The following is a 27,667-nucleotide window of genomic DNA, read 5'->3' as shown; positions in this document are numbered from 1 at the left end:
GTGTCAGGAGCCTGGAGGTTGCTAGGCAACGCTGGTGGAAGGCATGTGCTACTGCAGGGGTTCCTTCACATCTGCCCAGAACATGATGCTGCTGCTGCTCATGCAGGTAAACGTTTCCACTTTGACTCTCACAGACTGGTGGAAAAAACCTGCAAGGCTGGAAAAGATCTCCTCATCCCCAGACCCTGATACTGAGACTGAAAAACTCCTCCTCTGTTCGAGACGAGGGAGATTCCAGCTTCACAACATCATCATCCGATACGAGCTCTGGAACATTCAGCAGCGCTGTGTGCGTTGGTGTGTGTATTTCCTAAACTGATTCCTTCACATTAAAAAGACACACTGCAATCTCCCATTCAGCCGATGAGCTCCGACACATTTAGTTCAGTCCCGCTCAGAGACGCTGCAGACCTAACAAATCACCTCAGACCTCAAACGACACACACACACACACACTTTCACAATGGCCCGGCTCCAACTGACAACCACGACAGCACCAGATGACACGGAAAAACATGGATGAGGGCGTTTCTTGAATTGAAGCAGATGTGGAGGTTTTCTGCACAAACCCTGATCCAGCACATGACGCAGTAGCAGCTCCTGTTGCAACTTTTACACATCTGCTTCATCCAGCCGCGTCACAGAGCAGACAGACTGATTACAACAACACACACCCGCACACACACTCACAGCAGTCAGAAGAGTGCAGGATCATATTTGCACACATGTTGTAGAAAATGAGTCACGGTGCAGTACCTCCCTCTACGTACTCACTTTGCTGAGGATTTGTTTCTTTTTTTCAAATGGGTGGTGGTGGTGGAGGGGGTGACCGACCTACCAGTAACCGCCGATGGAGCCGCTTGGTTCTCCTCAGGGTGCCCATGATGCGGCGGCCCATCTTTTTAGCGTACCACACAGAGTTGAGCATGCTGCTTGTTGCTGCTGCGGTGAAGGTGGTAGTGTGTAGCCTCCTCTGCACCTCCTCCACTCACTCCTGCTGCAGGCTGGCGGAGGTGGTACTGGCTGGAGAGCAGACGATGGGAGGGAGAAAGTAAGGGGGGGGTCCCCCCCCCCAACCCTACTCCTCGTCACAGACTCATACAGGAAGGCTGCAGAGGAGCGGATGGAGGTGACCAGATGCTGCGCCGCGGCTCTCCTCGTCCTGTCACTTATGACTTAGTCAGAAAGCGGTAGTCATCAGACACCAGACTGGAAGTGGTGGGGGGAAAAAAGGAGAGCCGCAGAGCCTCTGGGGGAGAATTAACCTCCTGGGGTGAGAGAGCGTTGCTTCGCAGGCAGAGAGTGAGCAGCCGGTCCACCAGCCACCGTCTGTGAAGCAGACAGCAACAACAGACTGCAGGGCTGACAAGAGGACTGTGTGTGTGTGTGTGTGTGTGTGTGTGTGTGTGTGTGTGTGTGTGTGTGTGTGTGTGTGTGTGTGTGTGTGTGTGTGTGTGTGTGTGTGTGTGTGTGTGTGTGTGTGTGTGTGTGTGTGTGTGTGTGTGTGTGTGTGTGTGTGTGTGTGTGTGTGTGTGTGTGTGTTTAAAGAGAGCGCAGGCAGGGAGGAAGTTAGTCCTCTGATCTCTTTTCTCTGCAGTCTGGAAGCAGCACGCAGCTCTTCTCCTCCTCCCCCTACCCCCTTTTTCTTAGCCCAGAGAGGGTTCGGTCCAGGGTTCGGTCCTGACCTTTGTCCTACTTCTGTCCTCACACTTGGAGTCTCCTTCCAAAAAAATGAGTCAGCAGGGGAAACTTGTCCCAGAAAAAATGCTGAGTTCTCACGACAGTGACGGACAGCGTGGAAGATCAGTGGAGCGACTGTCAAGACAGTCGCTGGTAGCTTCACTTGCTGGAAAGTTAAAAAGGATGCATACCAGTAATGCATCTTTTCTAGACGCTTTCACAATTGCAGAGCTCAAACAAAGTGACTATTTTGCGGAATTACATTCACCTGATATTGGTCATTTGTGCACTCCACCAGTTAAGGTTGCTGAAGTAAAACAAGTAGCATTACTTTTTTCAAGTCCTCGATAGCAGCCTCATTGCAGTAATGGAAGAAACCACATAATCAGCGAATTACTATATAACATCAACAACATGCCAACATCAGTTTGTCCAAACCAGGCATTCACAAAAGCTTGAATGCTGCACTATATACACACCTGAATACACTAACTTTATAGTCATATGGACTGTTTCCTGCCTAGTACCAGATGTAAAAACAACTTTAAGTTCAATGACATTGGTGACAGATTACAAGTAATCGGGTTCATAATGATTTACACCAGCACGACTGTTCCCACAAGGAGATGATATTGAGGAACAAAATACGCTTATGCAGATGACACCCTTTTCTCTGTATATACTCAACTCCTGTACAAATCTGCATGTCTCACACCAATAAATAGTTGATCCAACAATTTTCCCCCCTATGACCTTGATAGAAGGCCCTGCTTAATGTTTACAGTTATGATCTAGGAATTCTTACTGTTTGCTGTATTTAGGTAAATGACATACTCAAATGTGTCTTTTTACACAAGATTAAGATTTTATTATTATAGGTTTAAGATTCAGAGCACATCTGGATATTGTGGCATGAGACCAGATGAATTTGATTGTGCAATGTACTAATATTACGCTACATAAATGCAGGTTTTCTTCCTTGTTTGGACCAGTAGTATCCCGAGCCTTCGTCTTAAAAGAAAGATCACCATTACTGGATTGTGTTGACACAGAACAATAAATTGCATAAAAAGCTTCCAACATTTTAATGTGATGAAAATTCTCCCTACCAGATTTTATGTAAAATGTCTTGACTTTAATATTGCTGCCATATTCATCTCATTGGCAGTGTGGTGGCATTTAACCATCTTGTGTCTTTATTTTATTTCATTTATTCATTTAATTGGACGGGACAGTGCATATTATTGAACAAGTCATCTCTTCATGAGGTTACTGTAAATATGCCAGATTTAGCACAAGGATAATTTCCATCTGTTTAACTTTCCGTCAAGACCAAAAAATTTAAATTGGGACCTATAAAAAAAATATACTGTTGGTAGAGCATGAGACTCGCAATCTCAAGGTTGTGGGTTCATGTCCCACACTGGGCGCCACATTCATGTGGGCTCACCACCTGCAGGAAAGGTTCTTAATCTGTGTAATGTGATCTGGGTGACAGTGCTCAGACTGCCACCTCCACGACCCGGAAACGGAAAAGCGGGAGAAAACGGATGGATGGATGGATGGATGGATGTTTTTTATTAAACATTTTTCGGGAGAACGGAATGAAGGTTGAGGGACATTTTATTATGTTTCCAACAGCATCTTAAAGAAACATACCAGCAACAACTTTAATGGCGGATGTTTTGATAATTCTTCAATCTTTATTTATTCATTAAATTACTTGATGCATTATATTCCTGGCAAATCAATTAATTGTTTGGCCATTTAGCTCTTTCACTATTAGACTGACTGGGTTGATTTTGCATTGAAACCAATGCACAATGAGTGAGGGCTTCTGCAAGTTTAACTTCATTTTTAAATACCTGACTTATTCAATGATGATGTGTTTTTGAAGGTACTGAGGGACTAACACATTTTTGACACACTTATCACTTGACAGTGGTTTTTCAATTTTCTTGATCATTAACCGTATCATACCTGCCAGATCCTGTCAGCTGTGACAGTATAGGAGTATATTGTTAACTATAAGTATCACTTTTAAGTTCTTAGGCCGGTCATGCAACTTGTATAAAAAAGCAAATGATATATCAAAATATACCAGGACATACCATCTGAGACAAATGAATGATACTGTAACAAGACAATCCAAAAAAGTCTCTTTCTGCTGTATTTGACTGACCGTGTGCAAGATGTTTCCAAAAAGAAAATGCTGCTTAGCAAAATTCATACTGAATATTATAAAATATACAATAGAAAACAGAAACAGTGCAGCAGGAAAGAAGGAAGTTCAGAGTATCTGACAAACCTCTGAGGGACTGATGAAAACTGGACAAACTGTCACCATGATGAGAAAAAGTAATTGTAAAGTAAAAGCATGAGAGTCAAAGCTGAGGAGGAAGTTCATAGATGGTTCTCGAACAGCAGCTGCTGGACGAGGTTCATCGACGGCACAGCCTCCGGTACATGTGCATATGTTTTCTCCTCTTCGTGATGCATTTTTGACAGGTGCAACATATATTCAGATGTGACTTATAGTCCAGAAAATATGGTAAATATCTAATAATCCCAGTGTTATTTCAACAATCTACAGACTTTAGAGTCATTGTCATGTTGAACTAAAGCAATATTACAGTACTCTCTATATTTAACAGTTTGGATGTAGAAACTTTAACCTATAAAAAGACAAACTATCAGGTGTCAAAAACAATTGCTGTATAATTTTCGGTTCACAAAGTGCTTACTTGTTCATCTTGAAAACAAAGCTCGATTCAACATTTAGAAAAAGGAATCTTAATAAATCCACCTTTTATAAGTTTTCCCGTGAAATCCTCCACCTTTCCCTGCCTGGAATAACGTTCGTCCCAGCAATTTATGATTTCCATCAAATTCCATCAAGCTGTAAATAGTGCTGGGCAACCGTCCCAGCATCCTTTGCTGCAGTATGAAGAGTAGCAGAGATGAGATGATGAAGATGAAGAAACTGCGTTAGAGACAAGTCATTTCATGGACTCCGAGTCCTTTGTCCCAGTGCTAAATATACCTCAGAGCTGCTGTAAATCTTTCTGAACAGGAGGCCAGCCGTTCTGTGTTTTACTACAACCCCCCATTCCCTCCACCCAGTTACAGAAAGCCTCACTAAATCTGCCCTTGTCCTTCGGTGCAGGTTCAACCCCCTCCTCCTCCTCTACTCCCTCCTCCTCCTCCATTTTCCTGCCGTTGGGATTTTCTTTGTCGACATTCATCTCCTGTGTTGCCATGGCGCTGCTGAGGAGAGCAAATGAGAGGCGGAGGGGGAAAAAATGAAAGGGATGACTTTAAAAAAGGGGGGTGGGGAGTGTGCAGTACATCCTCCCAGCCCCGGTGTCTTTGTGGGATGTGACGATCCATTCATTGTGTTATCGCGACGGAGGTGTAGGAGATAGGTGAGTGCTGACGTCAGGCCCGGGGCGGACGCTGCAGATCAAACGAGGAGGAAAAGATGATGGGAAGATTTCTCCAACTAAAGACTGCCGATTGTGAGCAAAAGCCGTAGAGCTGATGACGGTGGAGGTTTGGAGGTTCCTAATCAGTACTCCACCCAGCTGCTCTGCATCAAGTTAATATAATTTACAGCTGCGTGTGAAATGTGCTGAGGCAGCAACATACCCTCCTCACACTGGTCCAAATCTCCATTTAGTCAGTTGAATGTTCCAACAGACTTATTAGCAACTTGAAGAGGCAGCGGGCTACATCCTGGAAGGTCACATGGTGTTTTGAGTCCTGCACAAATCCTGACTCATGGCTTGGACAACAATTTTCAGAAACATAAAATCCAATATCAATTTCTGCTGAAGACCATATATTACCTCATAGTCTTGGTGACCTAAATGATCATTTTAGGTTATTATGAGACCCAGAAAACCCGGTGAAGAGATGGCTCCTGAGATATATGTGACGTGACAGGGACAGTCCTCACCGGATCACACAGTAGTGGGCTAAAACACCTCAGAGTGCCGTTTGGGGGCTCATTTCACAGTCATAAACTCTGAGATTTCTTTTTAAATCCGTATTCAGGCAAGACGGTAACAATCTGAAGATACTTTATCTCCTCTCCTTGTCCACACAAATAGCCAAAACAGTTAAATGATCAAATAAAACTTCCACATTGACTCAAAATGTAAAGTCCAGCCTGGCATATAGGAGCTCAGTCTAATAAACAGGTAGTTTTACACACCAAACAGGTGACAAATACTGAAAATACAGCTGAGATTCATCTTAGATGTCTCTCATTCATGTCTCTGTGTACTGATCATTCAGGATAAACCCTATACCAGCAGGTTTCAATGAAGTTGTACTACCTTTTTTTAAACTGCATTAGGGCTTTCAGTTTCCATCTGGATGCCACAAATATTCCATAACTGTACATATAGAAACAAAGCATTTAGTACTGCAGAGTATCAATACATTTGTCAACATTGAATATCATGAAAACATCAGGGCCCTAGGACACAATCAAAGGGCAAATGTCCAATTGGCCATGACAGGAAAATCTGACCACCATACTAAAATCAGCACATTTCATTTAGTGCCTGAATAAAGAAGCACAGCATTAGCAGTGGATTCCACTGACCCACAGCAGAAGAAGGAAAAGCAGGAGCTCATTCTGTACACACTGCAAAGGATTCCAAACTGGTGCTAATGGCAGGATGAAGCTCTGACGGGAAGTCCACTCCAAACTAAACTCAGGGGAAACCCTTGTTTTTGAATAAAAAGCCATTAAAAGTTTTAACATCTTTTTTAATGTCATTTCACAGGACCGAAGATGTTAATAGTAAAGTTCTGTGGTTCCTTTAAGAGACTGGACAGAGGTTCCTTTATATCAATAAGCTTTGGCTGCCCATGACCCTACTCCCGGTTCACTAATTCTACTTCTTTGGGCCACTTTTGATGGCTACTGGCCACTGCAGACCAGAAACATCTCACAAGAGCGGCAGTGCTGGAAATACTCTGACCCAGTCAACACATACCGGCGTTTTGAGCTTGTTTTATTTATTGCTATAGTCTGGGTCTCCTAAATCAATCCCATAATATCTGAAATGATTTATGATTTAAAACCCGTTGTGTGAGACTCACAATTTTTCTCTGCCTCATTGATAGAAGTATTTAGTGGTATCTCATAAATGTGCTTTGACCAAAGTTGAACCAAGAGCATTTGAAGACTTCAGAAGAATCAGACTTTGTAATTACTTTAAAATTAAACAAACATGTTGGTGAAAATAATGTCGATGTGAAGAGTGACAAAGCATCGGCCCAGCATGGAAGGGTGAAAGGAGGTGGGGGTGGGGGTTTACCTGGATCGGGGGGTAAGGGTTGGAGGAGCAGGAGGGGAGGGAGCTGTCCTCTCCGAGGGGGTAGAGGGTGGAGGGCGTAGGGGAGGGGAGCTCCGGGTGATGCTGTCCTAACACTGAAGAGCCGTCAAAGACGCATTCCAGAGCTGCTACCTACAGGATAAAGGAGGAAATGGTGGAGGAAAAAATGGCAGTCTTGGAGAGGTGCACAGCATAGGAAAAGCAGGAGCAAGGCAGTTTATCTGTGGAGAGCTGAGGCAGAGGAAGGATAGAAGGCAGGCGGGTGAGAAAAGGTCATGATTTGGATTGTGGGTTTTCTTAGTTACCGAAACCGTCACACGTCTTTTCTTACAATGAACAATTTAAACACATTTCATTTGATTTGCAGGAAGACGTTCAGGCAAATCTCATGTACAGATTCAAATTCAAGCTTTTTTTTATTTCCAGATATGAGACTCCCTAAAGATTTAAAGTAATGAAATCCATCCATCTTCCATGCTCCTCCCTCCGACTCAGGGTCGATGTGTGTTGAAACCAACCGACAGCGAGGTGAAGGCAGGATAACACCCTGGACAGGTCACCAGTAAATCACAGGCCAAACGCACAGAGTCAAACACAGTCACATCTACTGGTTGTTCTACAGTCAACACGATATTTGATATTAGAGGTTTGATTTGTCTGATAAAGTTAGTTGATCTATTTTTTCCTGCATACACAGATGAGCTCCAGCTCCCACCAACCCTAAGCTGGATAAAGCAGCACAGAGGATCACTAAATAAACAAACAAATAGTCCTTCTTAGGACATCTGAGTGTTTTGGTTATTGCATAACATAGTTGTAGTATCATTACCACTGATAACATTACAAAAATGAGATCAAGGATTACTTGGAAAATGAAGACTTGTTTTCAGATGTGAAAGCAAATAGAGTTTTCATTTCAAAGTATTTGCCTGATAGCCATGACAATATTGTTTGTGGTTTTAGAAATTTTGTCTAAATTTTTACAGTTTGGCACAACAAACAGCTGTTAAATCTGACAGACACATGGAAACATTAACGACAGTGCTTAGCAGAATATAGTAACTAAATGCTTTCATGGCCAGTTTGGATCTGTACATGAGAAAACATCCTCAGACTTATGTTTGAGTCTCAAATGTTTTGCTTTGGGAGGAGAAACAAGACACACAATGTAAGAAAAAACAAGCAAGATGAAAAGAAAAACAGTCAGCAATGTAGAGGTAAAGAGGTCAGGCTAGTGAGGGATAAACTGAGGAATTGGGAAGAAGAGGAAGAGGACGAGGAAGCAGGACAGTGCTGGGTCTTGACACACACAGAGGCTGAATGTTAACAACTCAAACCGGTAATGATGAAATAAATTAAGAGTAAATCATGTATGTTGGCTGAGAACAGAGGTTGTGCTGATGAAAGCACAACATTTTAAAAATGACCGGAAATTTGAATGTTTATTTGAAAGCAAATTATGAATAGTTTTTTATGTAAGTGCACTTCAATTTTCAGTTTCAAGTATTTTGTGTTACTTTGTCTCCACCTTTTATATCTACATCGCAGCACCAGCCTGCTGCTTCAGATGTCGAAGAGTCACCACACGATGGCAGAAAAGCTCCACTGAGCAGTGCCCGCGACATTAGACATGTTTATTCAGCATTAATCCGATCTTGTATACTCTGTTGCCTGACCACCACGGCATAAATAAAAAGGTTAAATCCCAGTAAAACATAAGATCTCAGCTCATCAGAAGATCAGATTAACCCGCGTTGAACACACAGATTTGTTTTCTCATTTTGCTTACAAACAACAAATTAAAATACACTGGGGGAAAAAAATAAGGTTGTTTGACTTCACATAAGAGAGTTTTAAGTGTGAGATGAGTTCATCTATGAATACCTTACCATGCCTTATACCAGAGATTTTATGTACTTTAAATTTATTTTACATGAAAGAGCCTAAACGAAACAGTTTGTTTTTTTTAGAAAAGAAAGTATGAGCAGTCAGAGCAGCAGAAAGTGAGGTACTCAAGTAGCATAGGGTTTTGGTGTTTTCCAAGTGCTCAGCGCTGACTACAGCTTGACACAAGTCATGTGCGTAAAACAGAAAAAACAACTATTTCTAAAACTGCTTCATATTATGATTCAAGATACAAATGACACCTGAAGAAACTTACTGCTAAACTGACTGCAGAACAGCATCCAAAGAACTACTGAGAGGACCGCTATTCACCGTTTTTACACTTTCATTACAAGTAGAAACTTGTGTAGATGAACTGGACAGTTTTATACATCGTTGACAGAATCAGACAGTTAGGAAATAATACAGTGTTTTATAGGAGCTTAACAACTTCTCCTGGGAAATTCCTGTGTGGACCCATAGATGTGTGTATTCACACTGACCAGGGTTGGGCAATTCCTTTACGGAAGACAACATGAAACACTATGATAGAATCATGAGTTTTATACATTAAATAGTTTTGATAAAAGTCAAGATTCGGTGAAGCGAAGTCAAACAGCATGAAGTACGTTCAATAAGGGTGTTGTATGTTTAAAGTTAATTTAATTTAATTAATTATTAATTTCTAACTGCGCCCTGAACCTTTGAGGGTGATGAGGGACTGACTGCAAACTGAGATTGTTTTCCTGATTTTAATAAGTTACAATTAAAATGTTTTCAGGACAAAAAATGTCCCTTTTTTTAATCACTTTAACTTGTCTGTATGTTTAGAAAATAAATAAATAAATCATCCAATTTTTCAAAACCTTGAAGCAGGTCCAAAAAGAATCTGACATTTGCCTTGATCATAGCAACTTGTTAAATCACTTAATTCATTCACCTTTGACCAGCCAGAATTTTCAATTACATTTGTCATGTTTTCTATAACTTAAAGTAGTTTGAAACTAGTTTGTGCAATGGCATTATGAACATAATTCACAGACACTTTTTTTTTTATTATTAATGTGGATATATTCTAACCAGCTCCTAAAACGGAGAAAAACCACATTGAGAGTGAAGAACGTTCAATACAGTTAAAGAAATGGGAAAAGACTGCTGGAAGCAGACAGACTTCATCTGATTGTGTGAAATTGGTGCAATGCTCCTTTAAAAAACACACACAAACTGGTTACTGTGAAGTTCACACGAGGCCTGAGCGACAACATATAAAAACACAGCAGGAGTTAACAGGAGCGGTATGGACAGCGACATGAACAGGAAACAAAGTTGTGTGACTGCACAGACGCCAAATCCTCCATGAGACTACAGTCTGGTCAGAGTCATCGGCAACTCGGGGCAGAGAAACAAGCAGTATGGAAGAAGTGGTCGTTTTATGAAGTCGGCACTAATTCAGAGGAGCAGTAAGCACAAACATTGCAGCTGATGTTTGAGCCTGTGAGCATAAACAATCTCTCACTGATAAACTTTGACTACTCTACCCATCTCTCTCTTTGTTCGGAATATGAACACAAGTACTAAAATGATCAGGTATAGGACATTTTCATCGTCAGGACTTCTGATGCACCGATAAGTCGTTTCAAATAGATTATTTCTCACTTCAAAAGACTGATAATTGACCATCAAAATTCCTAATCTTGTATTTCAAAACCAGATATAGGAATATATTTGTCTGCCAAGTCGAGGCGGCTTCATACATGTTTTAAAAGCATTTGAAATCCTCAGTTCTTATCGAGAGTGTTGCTCTGTGAGAGAGAGTGCAAAAAAGATCCACACTAAAGATTTCCGAGTTTGATTTGATCTCTCAAATGCTGCAGCAGTCTGTCGTCCATTTCAACATTCATACTGCCGCCTGCTACGCGGTAAAATCGCTGCCCCATCCACAGGTCACAGTCTTCTTCACCTGAAGTTGCACCCGTTATACACACTTGTCAATCTAAATATATTTCCTGTCTCTCCTCAGCGCTGCTGCTGCCACCACAGCTGCTGGTGGTAACCAATAATCTAACTTCAAACACTGGAGGTGCAGTTGCCCCAACTACACTTTTCGTATGCCGACTATAAGACCTAAGCACCAAACCTGTGATAATTGAATGCTGACACGCATGGTCGACATACTGCATCTCTTGTGTAAATTATTCCCATCTTCTGCCCCTGGAGACTGTACTGCTGGAGGCTCAAAGAGGAACCTGGACCGGAGGATTTTGACATTTTGAGATGATGCGATGAATTTCACGTAAGAGCAGCGTCAATGATTCAATGATGATCACACAGAGGCAACACAGATGAGCACAAACCCTCATCCGTGTGTGTGTGTGTGTGTGTACAAAAAAATACATTCAATTGTAAATACAGAACAGATGAAAAAAGACAGAGAGAAGTCAGACCCATGTAAAGAGAAAGGTATCAGACTGGAAAACTATTAGAGCCATTACGGTTATAATCTCAACTCTGCTGCTTTATGTCTAATGTCCAGTTTGCTTACAGAGATTAATCCAGGTCTGCATGAAGAAGCTCAAATTTAACAACATTTTAAGGGCACTTGGGAACCACAAGCATTACTTATCTTGGTGATCCATCCCTCAGTTGTACAAAACGGTGTAAAGAGTAACTGTGGGAGATGAATGAATTAAGCACTTTCCCTTTGAAGTGCATGCTCGTACATGTATTTACTGTTGAAATGAAGGTATTCTCTTTGAATTTTCTATTTGAGTGGAGCTTTCAATTAAAAGAGCAGTTGAGTGCTGATGGAGAGGTGCAGTGTAATGAATAAAGATGTCCACTCTGTTGTACAATCATGTCAAACGATAGACAAGGAGCAACAGGAAGAAATAATCGCCACAAAGTTATGGCAAGCACACTTTGCCTCCTACCTTCATAGGTGAGATGTGAGCGTGCGTGACATATCCGTGCACGTTCTCTATCTGGGAAAGGTTCTTCTCTGCTACCTGGACGAGCTCCGCCCCCCCTGCCTCCTCCGTCAGCTGGGGAGAGCTCTGGTCTTGCGGGGAGGAGTCCTCATCATGGTGCCGGTACTTCTGTCACACAGAACAAAACAGAGCCACCGTCAACACCGGAGTTACAGTTCAGGGGTTATGAAGCATATGAACATTGTTCAATAGGCAAAAGGCCAAAACATGTATTTAGGCAAACAAGTGAGGCCTTTTCGAGAAAAAGTTTCAACAAAATGTAACTGATTTACAGGTTTGACTGGAGGTGAATCAGGAGGTGTTTTCAGAAAAATGAAGGACTCAAAAGGGTTGAAAGTATAATTCTTCCCTGCTCATCTGACTGCTTGCTTTTCTTGACAATAGGAGGTGAGTCATGCACAGTTGGAGCACTTCAGGTCTCGCTTCAACATAAAACTAGTGACTGACTCATCGCTACAAAGACGACTGACTGTGATAATGTATCTGCTTCTTTGATACACAAAACAAAGCTACATTAAGCCTGTGGACAAATGGGGTTCAGGAAAAGAGTTCTTATCGATCATTTAAGCTCAGAGCTTCAACGTCTATACTGCTGTTTGAAGAATCATAACAGCGTTTGGTGTCTAATGGTCAAATATAATGTACAAATCTGCATCCATAGATCAGCTTTCAGGCTTATTCCACACCGGTAATATAGAGAACAAAGATAGTCCTGTCCTGAGCAACTTCCAAAGCACATTTCTTCAGGGGGGATCCCAAGCCACTGAAACACCAACCCAAGCAAGACTGCCCCTGGACCTCCAAGGAAGACTGCCCCTGGACCTCCCCTGAGTCGGACGTGCCAACCTTATGAGACCAGGTGGCATCCTAATCAGATGCCTGAACTATATCAACGAGAGTAGTGTCAGAGCTTGCTTGCTTCAGAGCTCAGCTCCTTCTTCACCATGACAAGCTGGTAGGGCAACGTTTTACAGTTGCTGCCTGTCCAAATCTGCAGTCTTTCTCACAGTCGTGAGCGGTGCGGGTGAGCGGGGAGTCGGATCCTTCACAAAACTCCCAGAAATAAAACTCCCAGAAAGAAGTCCTGGTCCAGGCAGCCTTCACATGTTTATGTGAAAGTGATCGAAGCACCAAGATGATACAATAAACGGACCCAGGTAAAAAGCCCTAATTAAACTTCTTGGGTAAATTTGTATTACATAGACTTAACCCAGTTATGATCACATTTCTGGTTGTGTGTGTAAACAACATATCTTGACACCTTTGCCTGACCTGGCTAGATACGACTGCAACCAAGTCAAAGGCAGTTGTAAGGCCGTCAAGGTTTTCCTACTGAAAAGATACTCACTCTCATTCCTCAGTATGAGATATGAGGCTGCAGCACCTGCTACAAATCCACTCAGCTGCATGTCTTCAGCAGCAAATCCATACAAATGTCTTTTTCTCCACCAATCTTGAGAGTTGTGGATGAATCACTCAGCTTTACGAAATCGTTAGAGAAACCACGGAATGAACAAGAATATAAACATGAACGACAATGCATGTCGACACTTGAGGGGTGCTGGGTGGAGTTAAAAGGTTTTTAAGATTTATTATGTTTAAAAAAGAAATACAAAGACACAGACTGAATTAAGAAGGCACAAGAAGGCACATTCAATTCGTCTACAGCTGAGATAAATGACCAAAAGCATGGATGTATTCCAACAATTGTTTTGGTTTGATTATCATACTGGAGAAAGAGCTTGCGGAGTGCTTTTCCCAAGGTGTTCAATAGTTTGTAAACTGGTTTCAAAATTATTATTAAAGCTGGTTTCATAACATTGTTGGGTCTTGTATGACAGACTAATTTAGGGATAAAATGGATGGATGGATGAATTATTGGGTTTTGGACACGTTTCCCGCATTGGAGTTTTAAGAAAGGATTAGCAACACTTCAAATATGCAAGGTCATATTTCACAGGCACCACCCCAACACTGGGCTCACTCAGCCCAGTGGAGCAGCAGGCAGGGTGAGATCTGCCAGAAGAATCGTCCTCTCTGTGGTCAACGCTCCCCCCGTTATGCAGCTTTATTTACACCACAATGGGATAACATCTACAGTGGCTTGATACTTATTACTCCACAAATGTAAATGCATTTTATTGGGATTCATGGTCCCCCTTGCAGAGCTGCCAACTCTAATAAATCAGAAGTGTAATTCACATCATTTGCTGTAAAATCTGACACCAAACTAAAAGTTCGGTTGATGTTGGCCTTCCTAAATATTTCCAAATTATAGGTTTTATCGTTCGAAAGGCAATGCGCGATCGGTACAGAAAGAAACCGACATACATTTTTTTCCAAAAGTAAGACTTGAACCGAATCGTCGGTTAGGTGCATCGTTACACCCCGACTGTGAGCAAACACTTTGGCTCTTCTTCCATCACTACAAATCATCCAGTTGAACATTTCAATGCAAGATAGTCGCATAGATCAGTGAAACCTTGGAAATTCCCTGCAGTGACTTCAAAGACATTAATCTGAGTCTGAACAGGATTATACCACGCTTGATTGGCTGTGGTGTTGGAGCCGCTGGCAGGTTGGGGGCTAAGCTGCTAACGCTCCCGGGATAGGCTTGTGGAGAGTCGTCGCATGGCAACCACAGACCGAAACATTGCAGGATGCAATAGAGCAATATGCTGCCCCGGTCTGGTCAAGAAAAGATATTCTAGGATGTCACAAACTGAAAGTTTATTATGTCCCTTAAAAAAAAAAAACATGAACTGATAGAGCCACGTGGATGACTGAAACATCTTCCAGGAGATACGTCCAAATCCAGTTGACCTGATTCATTTGCTTTGACCTCCACAAATGAGAACTCCTAAAGTGACAAGAGCAAAACACTGAAGGCCCGGTCGTCTGCGTGATTTAGTTACCTTTCTAAGAAGCCAGTGAGACTAACCCATCCCTTCACTCTGACAGCCCGGCCAGTGCTGAGCCAACAAAAAGCTGAAGGGCAACATCTCCATTCATCAGGCTGAGAGCGACCAGCCATCGAATCCAACATTTGTTTATTGCATGAAGGATGACAACGGCTGGAGAGAGGAGGCCCACAGATCCAGAGGCTGGAATCTGATCAAAGACTGAAGGTACAACAACCCTGTAGCTGCTAACAGAGGGTGGAGGAAGGAAAACCATCGTATCTAAACTTTGAATATAAACAGTTTCTTTAAAAAAAAAAAACACCTCAAATTTTGTCAACTGTAATACATTGCTCATTGATAACTGATTTCCTTCTATTCAGTAGCCCACTGAGAGAGAGAGAGAGAGAGAGAGAGAGAGAGAGAGAGAGAGAGAGAGAGAGAGAGAGAGAGAGAGAGAGAGAGAGAGAGAGAGAGAGAGAGAGAGAGAGAGAGAGAGAGAGAGAGAGAGAGAGAGAGAGAGAGAGAGAGAGAGAGAGAGAGAGAGAGAGAGAGAGAGAGAGAGAGAGAGAGAGAGAGAGAGAGAGAGAGAGAGAGAATTCAGACAAGTCCTCGGTTGATTAAGGTTTTATTTAAGTGAGCATTCAGCAGTGACAGTGAGGAGAATATATATAAATCAAGGTTTTTATGTCTATCTTTGTACAGTACTTTGGTTCAGCTGTGGTTGACTTTTAATTGATAACTTCATTTCTGAAGCACTTTAAAAACAAACATTTAATTGGACCCCAAAACAATTTAAGAATTAAAACCAACACCACTTTCAGATCAAGCAGCACTGCCACAGCACGTTTCAAGATAAAGGTTTAATGTCCCAATGATTACAATATAGAAGGGATGAGAACAACAAAAACACGTTAAATCTTTCTGTCAAATGAGAAATGCATAGACATGCATGACCCATCTAATAGAGTCACCTGGAGATATAACACTCCATTGGTTTACCAGACATTCAATCAGTGGCTATTATATTTAAAACAAAGCATAAAACCATCCTAAAACCCAGTAATTCCACTATCATGCAAAATCAAATTGTCCAAACGATTAGCCAGTCCCACTAAACTTTCTGAAAGTGTGATAGAAAACCAGAAAGGAAGAGAGAAATGTTTGAGTATTGAGCATGCTAAACATTTAAACAAGAGGTCAGTCATTTTGTTATGTATGCCAATTTAACATTGTTCTAGACTAATTCTTGTCGAATGAAAGAAACAGCGGTGTCCACACAGTGGCGTAGTGGTGAACACTCTCGCTAAACCACATGAACACTCTCGTCTCAAAGACAAGCATTTCAGGTTTTCAGGTGTCTGCCCCTTGGCAGACTGGCAACCTGTCCAAGACGTCTCCTGCATTGTCCCCTAATCAGCTGGGATCAGCTCCAGCATTACGCAAGTGCAATAGAGCGGTCTCGAAGGTTGGGGAGGCAATCAAAAAGCCGCAGGAGGAATTTTGGATGATTAACGTCAACGCAAAGCACCAAGTTTAACTTCTGCACAGTATTCTATATTTAAGATACTGCGAAGCCTCACAAGGCTTGACATCTGACCACTCAAACACTCGAAGGTCCTCAGATCTGTTAACCTCAGCTGACATTTTCAAGCTTAGTTTAGAGGTTTACAAGCTTTGTCTGCTGCCACACCAATGAAAATATGTAAACTGATGGTCGGGGGGGAAAACGGAAAAATAAAGTAAATTCTTATGTTTCAACACTTAATAGGCAAAACTAACATTCTAAAGAGAGAGATGATAATCACTATTGCTGCTTATCGCTATAATGTAACGCAGATCAACCAAATCACATTGACTCAAAGAGAATAATTCAGCAGCTGAGCAGAGCCCAAGCTGCTGCAGAGCTCGTATTAATCACATGCTGTCAATCATTTCTCACTGGAGGACGTCTGACTCATGGTTCGCCACAACATTTCCTGATCTACAGCTGCACCGTTCCTTTACTGGCACAGACATTCTCCCAAGTATCCCAGCTTCTTCTGAAGAGAGAAGTTTCAGAAGGTGAACTGGCTTCACCAACAATTCTGGGCTGAATAATGAAGTAAGACATCCTACAAAATCCTAAACGTATTTATAAAACTCAAAATGCTGCATGTAAATCAGAGTAATCCATAGATCAGCCTACTAATTTATGACTTTGTATTTGCAACATGACACAATTTTTGCTAATAAAACAATGCAGAAAAGCAAATGCCATAAATGCAGATAATTTGTTATCAGGTCAAATAAGACGTCCGTTAAACCACTGCATTCCACTGAGACCGTTTACAGATAACTGTTATATATATGTTGTATTATGCTGTTTACATGATCACTTCAATAGCCTGATAACTGAAGAAATCGGATAATGATTTTTAGTTGGCATGTGAGGCTCATTGTTTTTAAACCTGTCTGGTCAGAGGTGTCTTCTAGCGACTGCAGCCCACCTCAATTTGGATCAAATGCCAAGTGAGATGTTAAGGGGATCTCGGTAGATCCCAGCTTCCATCAACACATTTAAGGCAACAGGTTAGGTGAACATATCATTTATAGTGTTGTTTCTGAATTACTCATGCAAATGAGAATTTCAGTGAAGGTTATACAGCAACTTGGGCAGCAGCAGTGAACAGAACCAGAGATCTCAGCTTATAAAACAGGTGGAAGAAAGTGACATCCCTGATATACAAGACGCTAAAACCACACGACCAGCCTCATTGTATCAGTCACCATTATCCCTAAAATGAAAGCTGCGGAGAAAAGAATGTATGAGTTCCTATAAGTGTGGAGAAGCCAGACACTGTTCTGTTTGATATGTTATCAACACAGTTGAGACTCAGTAACAGTAATGGTGAGAATAAGAATAAAATGAGAATAAATCATTGAGTTTAATGTGATAAAACACATTACAGAAGCCATGACAGAATTACTCGATAAGGCATCTTGGAATACGTCAGACACAGTGGCAGATATTAAAAAAAAAAAAAAAAAAGGTCAGTTGCTGTCTTGGTGCAGATTAACAATCTGGATGTTAAGTGTGAGTCTGATGCACGAGTGCGGATCCTGAGCTGCATCCTGTGATTCCTGCTTTAATTACTGATCTAACTGCATGGGAATTCCCTTCATGTCAGGAGCAGAGGCCACAGATTAACACCAGAAGGCAGATTACACTGCAGGAGTGAAATGACTTATCACCAACTTCCTTCACAGTGGACTGTACCATGTTAAGAAGGGGTTCATGATTTAATATAATCCATCACTGACTCTCAGCGTGACCACCTTCTGCAGTATTTAGGCCCCTTGTATTTGAAATGGGACTCAGGTGGGAAACAGCCGGCTGTTATGGCAACAGGTCAAGTGATGAGGACCCCGGGAATCATTGGGATGGTTCCCCCACTACTGACTACTCATGGTGTCAAAGAGCTGATTAAAGTGAAGCCAACATGCAGAGACACCCATATACAGCCCTGTTTGCACTGCGGTTACAGTTCCCCATGACACAGATGCAGGTTTGAAGAGGCACACTGCGCACACACCCACTGACAACTGGTTCCTATTTATACCCAGAGGACCAGCATTATCGAATCGGTACAAATTACTCATTAAAAGTGAGAAAGTGTGCTTGCTGGGTGATTGCCAAGAGACTCTATATTGCATAATTTCTTCTCCCCCTTTGCAGTGCATTCCTGAAAATGGTAAATGATTTCAAATTCAGCGGATAACAGCACTTTACAGTCTCAACACCCTTTACAGAATCCGATACATTCACACACAAAAAAAGCTATTCTCACATTCATATACCGATGTGACCGCTGCTATAGAAGGAGCTCACCAATTGAGGTTCAGTGTTTTGTCAAAGTAAACTTTGACACACAAAACTTATTGTACCAACTGAGCCACAGCCACTCAGCAATTTCAGACGGCGCCATTTCAGCATATTCACTGATCCAACAACTGTAAACTAAATAAAAGTGCTGCACTTGATCATTCTTTCAATCTAAAAACCCTCCCAGCTGTTTCTCAGAACCTTCAGGTGAGTTTTAGACGCAGACGACGCAAACGCACCGAACAGCTTGAGACTGAATTTTGAATAACTGCCCGGCAGCAGATGGAGTGGCATTAGGGGGCTGCAGGCAAACCGAGCAATCATGACACACAGAGCAGCAAAAACCTCAGACACTCCTTATCCGAGGACGGCTGACTTACAGAGGCAAGCGATCAAGATTGAGGTTCGAGTCCCTCTGCAGTGGTGTGTTTCCGGAGTCCACACAGAATGAATCTGTCATACCGCCGCCCACTATCGTCTACACATTCACTACTCAACATTGACCATCAATGTCTGACACTATCTTTGGAGGGAAAGAAAAGAAAAAATACTGCATTTATTTTTTCTTTTGCAAACAGATCACAGGTCCAGTGGGCTGCTGTGGCTGCATGTCGACACACTGTCCTTGAGTGGCGCCCACTCGCTGTGGACAAATGGAAATGTAGGTGTAGGAGGTAGTGGGGAGGTTTCCAGTAATGACACTGTCTGTGAGGAGAGAGCCGTCGTCTCCCTCTCCTCTTCCTCCTCTTCCTCCTCTTCTCTGTGAGAGCTGTTGAAGAGGAGGAGGAGGAGGAGGCGGAGGAGGAGGAGGATGGGGAGGAGGAGGCACACTGCCGACTCCCGCCTGCCAAAAGTAGCTATAAATAGGAGCATCAGTATGGAGCGGATGTAGCAGGATGTTCAGGAGGAGGAGGGTTTCTGGATGATTCAGGGGTGTGATGAAGAAGCTGGGAACAACAACACAAGAATCCGACTGCTGAATAAATGCTTTGAGTAGAGAAAGCCTTTTTCTGGACTTTGACATTAACCTCACTGCATTAATTATACATGTTCCTTCTCTTGATAATGAAGGGATGAAAATGATAATCTGCACTTTACTCTTTCCATCTTCTTATCAGCATAATTGAAAATTCCGAGCTCGCCAAGAAAGTTAATCATCTGTAACAAAGAAAGCCTTTGCCTAAACAACAAGCACAGTTCTTGTAAAACATGAGACTCTAGTAAACATCTTCCACTGCTGAATACAGGACATTTTGTTTTAGATGTTGTATCAACTGATTTTTTTTTTTTTTTACAATTAAAAATACAGAAATCTTGTCACACAGTTTTTCACAGATCTGAGATACACTGAAAGCTCTTCTGTTGAGAGAATTCTGGCGACTCGTTTTGGTGTCATTAAGCATAAAGTGAAAAGTGGTACAGGAAACAACAGAGAATGTTGGCCAACTCTAGTGGTGTGATATTCTGTATCATTCACAGAATGAGGAACACAATATAATAGCAAGAACGCCGTTTTGTTGACTATACCACGTCATACCATTTCACAGCTCAGTAGCATACCATTAAGCGTACATACCACAGCATGAGTATGGACAGAAGGGGTTCATTTAGCCTGGATGAGGGAGATGTAAGGTTTTATTGAGAGTTTCGAAAGCAGCAGGAACGAGTGGGCTGATGAGAGGTGTCAAGTTAAAAGTGTTGAACGCATGCATTTTAGAAAAGCTTACAACCCAGCACAGCACAGCACAGCACAGCACGACAATGATTATTATTCTGCATTCCAAACTTTCAAATTGGACAGTGGGAGCAATCCATGTCAAGAGCTAAATTTTGAGCTGAACATAAAACAAGAGTTTTTGATACAACGGAACAGCTTGTCCACTCAGAGCCTGAATTTGTAACAATTCGTAATTTAATTGCGGAATTCTCATTCATTCAACACAAGAAGACAAAATTGGTGCTATGATGATAATAATAATACTAATGTGTTTGTGGTGCACATTTTAGTCAAAACTCTCTGCTGCAACAACAGGCCTTTCAACAGCCATAAAAAGTTTAACAAAAGATAAATAAGACTTGAAAACAAATATCAACCAAGTGAGTTTGGATAATGGGGGTGTGGAGATCACATGAGTGTATTGAGGATTTAGGGATGAGCAGCTAGTTTGGGTTGGGAGTGAGGAGACATAGTCATTAGAGGCCAAGCAGGACTGGAATTATATGGTTTTTTGCTTTCTGTAAGCAGTCTGGCAGCTCGTCCAGAGGTTTGTTTATAGTTTAGCGACGTGCAAAATCTTTTTTTGAAATCTTATCAGAATGCAGTCACATTGTCAATGTATGAAATTCACAGTGATTTTGAAATTACTTGTGAAACAAAAGCAAATTGCATCTGGTGAGTTAGTGCTGCCATTCAGGCCCTTCAGTACATCGCTACTTGTCTTTTTTTCTGTTGGAGTGTACTTGAAATGAAACTCCCCATTGACCTTTTGCCCTGCTGGCTCTGATTGGACAGTCACAGCGCCTGCGGGTGTCGGGGTTTCAGCACCATGTGGAGTGATGTTTCGACCTCTGACCCTTTAGACACAAGGACGGCTCAGATTAACGCCGGATCAGGACTTGACATCTATTGTTAATCTGGGGGATTCGGGAGCACTGGCGATCTTAAATCTCAGACTGGATGCGAGATAGTTCTATTGAAAATGTGTGATGAACCACTCTGCTGCTCTCACTACTGCAACTTCTGCTCTGTGACGGTTTGTTCGCAACTAGTCTTAATTAAGCCCCATTGATCAGCCGCCATCGACTGCTTTCACAGCCACACACTCGATAGATTGTGCCGGAAGTTATCAATCGTAGAGCCGTAGAGTATTTAGTGGGCTGCTGCTGCTTTTTTTAAAATAAGAGTGCTTAAAATATCTAGTCCATTTTCACCAAGAACTCTTGTTTTGTATTTTGGCCCATTTATCGCGACCCAGTTTAATTCATAATGAAAGTCACAACCAAACCAAACGTTTACAGGCCCAATGTTCAAAGATGAGGCAGACTTATGAAGAAACTTTTTATTTCCCCATCTCAAAAAGAGAAATAGAGCTAGAAGCTCAAAGGTTGTAAATCCCAGCGTCGATGCCGTGTGTCGCTGAGCGAGGCTCTAAACCTCTTACTGCTCAGGTTGTGTCAGGAAGAGCATCTGCTGGGAAAACTTGTGACTATTAATACAAGCAGAAGCAGCATGCTTGACAGCTTCCGCCAGCTGCAGTTAACAAAATCAGAGGTGGTAAAAAGACGAATAACTTTTCAAGATATCAACACAGATTCTGGAAGGCCCACGCTTGTTTCAGACAAAATTTGAATTATTTGAAAAGTCTCGATTTCAATCAGTCTGCTTGGTTCAAATAAGATATAGAAGAACAACACTTTTTTTTACTAAATCAGATGTTTAGTTTTATTTAGGGGAAACAGCTCGTGAGTCTTGACATTGAAATCACGAGAAAATGTAAATGTGCAGTATCTTTTTAGATGTACCAGGAAGAAACTTGTAAAAGAACCAATGTATTTGAAGGTTCAATTATAAAGCCGAATCATCACTTAAATGTTTGTCATATCACTAGTCGGCACCACAAATATTAGTGGGTTAGTGTTTTACCCATGTACAAGATGCTGCTCAACTCTCATACACCCGCCATCTGTCAGAGCAATAGCATTGCCAGGCAGCAGTACACCTGCTCGAGCATTGCCCAAGAACACGGCAATCTCTAAACAGTGCAATTGGAAACGATTAGGTGTCGTTTCGCTAAGCCGGCGTTATTTGGCAGGATGATCATCGAATAAATGAAAACAAGGTAGTGTGTAGGCTGTGTCGGGGAGAAAAATAATGGCACAAACACTCCAAAGGAGCGATGCAGAAAAATTAAACCGAAGCATTTTGATCTTGACCTGCATTGAACAATAGCTTCTGATGCAAGCAATGCTCGCGAGCCACGCTCAGTCTAGTTTGGCATAGGTGAAGCTCTTATCCCGCCTTCCATAAGCTAGCTGAAGGGAACAGCTTCAGGAAGTTATTCAAATATTTTGGGTCCAAATACACACAGTGCCAGTGTTGCATACAGTTTCTAACCCCAGATCTTTCTTACCAGGAGATCGTTTTCACACGAGCGCAGACAATTCCACTGCACATGAACACTTGTATACTTTTTGTGTCATTAGTGAAGATCACTCACTTTTGTTTTGAGAAGTCACAACACAAGCATATGCACGTAGGATGAAATACTTATAATAATTATTAGAAATTGATGATATGGCCAATTTAACACTAGAGGATAAGTACAGTAAGTTTAGCTGGAAAGAAAATAATGAACGGGGAGCAGCAACACCAAGTAGATATTGTGTTTCTCACCATAAAATATAAATGAAGTTGCATCTTGTGCTCATTAACAGCCTTTATACCCTGTATCCAGGCAAATGAGCAATGTTTCTAGTGCATGCACCACAAAAGGTAATGCTGAGCTGAAACACATGCAGTGTCAAGGCTGGTAGTTTTAATGTGATAATAAAAAAAGAAGAGGAGAACGAAATATAATATTTTGCTGCATGGGGCCAAGTGCCTTGCACTTCAGCAGCATTTCAAATATGATATGGAATTTAAAGATTGTGATTAAAGTCTCCCATTGGCGTTCAAGCAATATATTTCAGGAGAAATTTTTTTATTACTTGACCAGAAATTGTGCTCAACTTGCACCATTTTGGGAAAAAAATTTTTGTTCAGACAAGTCGACTGGTCTTAATTGACATTTTTCAGTTAGTTGACAGAATAATTTGTCCCCGGGAGCATCTCCAATTGCAGATCTTTATCTTTTTCAGTATTCAACCTTCTTAAGCACACCCTCTAAAGATGCCTGAATATTTCACGGACTTTTCCAAAAATGCACGCGTGTGTGTAGGCCGAGCCCTGACGTCTCTCCGCTGACAGCAGCTCTGATGTGGGAGTGAGCTTTTGCTCCGTTGGTGTTTCCCTGCAGAGCACATGTTGACCACACATGCACGTGCCCGCCAGCCTGCTTCAGACGTTCCCCTTTCACAGCCAATGGCAGCACGGCGCTGCAGTGGATCGAGCCTCTGATAGGCCGAAGCCACTGAGACAGAGACGATGTGTGGCTTGCTCGGCCTATCACCATGCATTGGGTCAAACAGTAAACACAGCAGCTCGGTGACAGCAAGCAAACCAGGGATTTGGGCCCCCTCAGCTGTTGTCTGGTAGGCGCAGAACATAAGAAGCAGCAACAGCAGAACCTGGTTTAAATGTTCAGCATTCTAAGGTTTCAGATGCGATGCTTTGTGAGTCGTAGCTCGGGTGCACGTCGAACATTCACTGCCCTGCAGGGTTTGCTGCATTTCAGTCGCGATGTGGTACATATTTATCTCTGAAGCAGTCCACAGTTCAAACAATCTTATATAAGAAAACGTCAACTTAAAGCGAGAGCCGGATAAAAAAAATATTGTGCCATCTATAAAGAACTAAATCACCCTGTAATGTTTCATTAATGATGGAAAAAATAAATTACACTTTTTCTTCCGGAAGAATAACCAGAGCAGATTGGCTTCTCTATGAAAGCATAACACGACAAAGCGGAAAGAAAAAAAACATCTGAAGCAGAGCAACATTTTATCTCAAATACAGAAATCTGCCAGTCAAGAAAACAAATCTGCAATTGTTATTTTGCTCATTTGTCACTTCACATGACTGAAACATCCTGATTATTTAGATTATGTTCAGACGTTCAGAGGATTGGAAGGGACAATATCTTCAAGCTGTATTTGACAAGGAGATCCTGGTTAATAAAAAAGGACAAATAAATCCTGACACAGCCAGCTATAGACTCGCATTACAGGAAATGTAGCATGAATATATTGTTGATGCTTGAGAGAAACTAAAAGCCTGCAGTTTCCATTTCAACCTTTTGGCACGCTTTAAGTGTCTAAACTAGAACGTGATCCCAAAAGAAGCGGCGAACAATGCTCCTTTTCAATAACAAACTCTGCAATTGGGATGCATTATGGGATGCATCCAGGACACTTCAGGACTTGAAGCAAGCATGAGAATACAAGTTTGTAGTTCTAATTAAAAACATAATTTTAAAAAGCTTTTTGAAATATGTCCAGAAAATATCTGAAGGCAACGACTTCCCCAGATAGATTTGTAGATTTCAAGAACTTCAGTCACATACATTTAATCCTCAGCTACCACGCCAATTAAGATGCATTATGGGAAGTGTAGGATGGGGCTTGGCACTCAGTGAACACAAGAGTATAGAATATAAAAATCTGTCTCAACGGCCAAATGACTCTGCAGTGGTTCAAAATGCAGCACAAGATCTTGCTTCTGGAAATCAACAGTACAAACTACTAAGATAATTTTGAAGACATTACACTTTGAGTTAGTGCGTTGGAGCTGAACACAAATGACAGTTTATAATGACTTCTAGCTTTCCAGACTTTTGGGGGGGGGGGGGGGCTCGAACTCAAATCCCTTATGCTACATAAAGGGAATGGCTTAAAAACTATCCAAGTCTATATTGGTAGTTACAATGGCAGCCCCTTTAAAAGGGGAACAAATAGACAACCATCAACGTTAAGAAACAGACCAATACCACCATGCACTATCGGACATAACGAAGTGGTCTGGAAGGTTTGATGATGTTCACAGCAATGCTAGAAATCTTCATCCGACTTCAGCAATAGTCTCAACTGCGGGTGAACATAATGAATGATTTGGGAACTCAAGTTGAAAATATTTGGTAGTCGTTTGCATTTTGTGGTCATTTCTGCACAAACTTTTGTTTGTTTGTGAAGAAGCAAGCAGTAGTAAATTAAACAAAAAAATAAGTAATTGTTAGCAACAGAGGTCAGCTCACTGATGCACCTGAACTTCGAAAGAACTATTACCTGGATTTCTACATTTGAAAACCAGAAATGAACTTTGCCCCCCCGTGACACCGTGTCCACACTCTGCTGAGGACCTCCCTGCTGGTGGACCTTGCTCAGGATGCTTCCACCCACCTTGCAGCCGAACATGAGGGAGATGGTGCTGTTGGTGCAGGGCCACCTTGCAGTGGCACAGCATGGGAGAGAAACACTCCACCTTCTTGGTGCTGGGGGACATCTTGTCGGCGCCGGGGCAGTTGGCCGACAGCCGCCTCCTCCGGAGCGCTGTCGGCTCCTCCCGCGCTGCCGCCCGCCTCCGCCAGCCGCACATCCTCCTCCTCCGCCTCCACCTCCTGCCTCTCCACCTCCTCCACTGCTGCTGCTGCTCCCTGCTCTCACCATCCGCCCTCATTCCTCGCGTCTCTCCATCGCGGCGGGGAGGAAATGACTCCCAGAGCTCTTCCCACATTCAGGAGAACCGCCCCCCTCTTCCCCTTCTCCACTGACCCCTCCCCCCCCCCTCTTCCTCCTCCTCCTGATTCTTCCTCTACCGGTTGAATATATTCTCTCCCTCTTGACCCCCTGTCAGGCACTCGTCTCGACTCCTATCTCTTGTTCTCCGGACTGCTTTCCACCTCACTCTCTCCCTGTTGCGTTTCCTCCCTCCCTTCTGGTCTGCATTGAGAGTGATGATGAGGGCTGGGGAGAGTGAGGGCTGCTGTGCGTTTAGTGTGTGTGCATGTGTAGCTTTACTCTGTGGGGGTGTGATTGGTCTCCCGGGAGCGGGGGGGAGGAAGAGGAGAGAGGGAGATTGGTCACATGACTCATCGGAAATGAGGAGGGTTGAACGAGAGAGAGAGAGAGAGAGAGAGAGAGAGAGAGAGAGAGAGAGAGAGAGAGAGAGAGAGAGAGAGAGAGAGAGAGGAGAGAGAGAGAGAGAGAGAGAGAGAGAGAGAGAGAGAGAGAGAGGAGAGAGAAGAGAGAGAGAGAGAGAGAGAGGAGAGAGAGAGAGAGAGAGAGAGAGAGAGAGAGAGAGAGAGAGAGAGAGAGAGAGAGAGAGAGGTAGAGAGAGAGAGAGAGAGAGAGAGAGAGAGAGAGAGGAGGAGAGAGAGAGAGAGAGAGAGGAGAGGAGAGAGAGAGGAGCGCGAGAGAGAGCGCAAGAGTGGGGGTGTATCCTCGGGGAAGTTAGACTGATGTAGGACAGGACATAGTCAGTGGTTTGGAGGAAAGGAAGAGGAGGAGACACAGGCAGAGGAAAAGGAGGAGGAAAAAGCAGGAAGAGGAGGAGAGGAAAAGGAAATGAGCAAAAAAAGGAGAAGGAAGAAAGGATGTAGCAGAAAAGTGCTAAAAAGAGAAGGCGGAAGGAAACAGTAGAAAAGACGAGGTGACAAAAAGTTGAAAAGGTGAAGACAAAGATAAAAAGGAAACAAAGGAGGAAAGAGGTAAAGAGGAGCAAAAGAGAAGATGAAAATAAGAAGGTGTCCTAAAAAAAGGAAAGAAATGGGCAAATAGAGGAATAGAAGCGGATAAGGGCATAAAAGGAGAGGTGTCACAAATAAAGAGGTACAGAAAGAAGAAGAGGTTTCAATGGATCAGGCAGAGTGATGGACAGACAAACATGAAGAGGGGAAAATGGAAAGTAATAACAAAATAAAAATCTCAGATGAAATCAAATGTGTAAGAGAGAGAAGGCGTTCAGGGAAGATGAAGACAGAGGAGGGCAAAGGGTTAAACCAGGAGAAAAAGGAGTTGGATGGGAAAAGAAACTGGAAATAGACGACAGGAGAAAGGAAGTAAAATTAAGAAGCAGAGGAGACAGTAGGAGTATGGCTGGAGAAAACAGACGGTGAGGAAGCGTCAGACTCGGTGAACAGACGAGTAGAAGGTGGGAAAAAATGAGGAGCATGCAAAAATGTCCAAGAGAGAAAAGAACGGTGACAGGAAGAAGAATTAAACATCAACTGGAAGAGGATGACTTGATGAAATCAAAATCCTTCCAATTATATGCACCCATAGGACAACATCTATGACGCTAAAGACAGCGTTTAAAATATAATGCACAAATATTTGACGGGTTTTCAC

The 27,667-nt window shown here is 42.4% G+C and overlaps 1 protein-coding gene across 4 annotated transcripts in view; it reads right to left on the bottom strand.

The window, feature by feature from the left end:
• The window catches only part of dlg1b (discs large MAGUK scaffold protein 1b), a 111,854-nt gene that overhangs the window by 35,466 nt on the left and 48,721 nt on the right, over positions 1 to 27,667 (bottom strand). For all 4 annotated transcript variants that reach the window (XM_080463837.1, XM_080463839.1, XM_080463840.1 and 1 more), the window contains exon 4: positions 11,846 to 12,010. In XM_080463837.1, coding sequence (XP_080319963.1) covers positions 11,846 to 12,010 — 165 coding nt within the window. The remainder of the gene's footprint in view (positions 1 to 11,845; positions 12,011 to 27,667) is intronic.

Source organism: Lipophrys pholis (genome assembly GCF_963383615.2).
Source record: "Lipophrys pholis genome assembly, chromosome: 1".
NCBI lineage: Eukaryota > Metazoa > Chordata > Actinopteri > Blenniiformes > Blenniidae > Lipophrys > Lipophrys pholis.
This window is presented reverse-complemented; position numbering and strand designations above follow the sequence as displayed.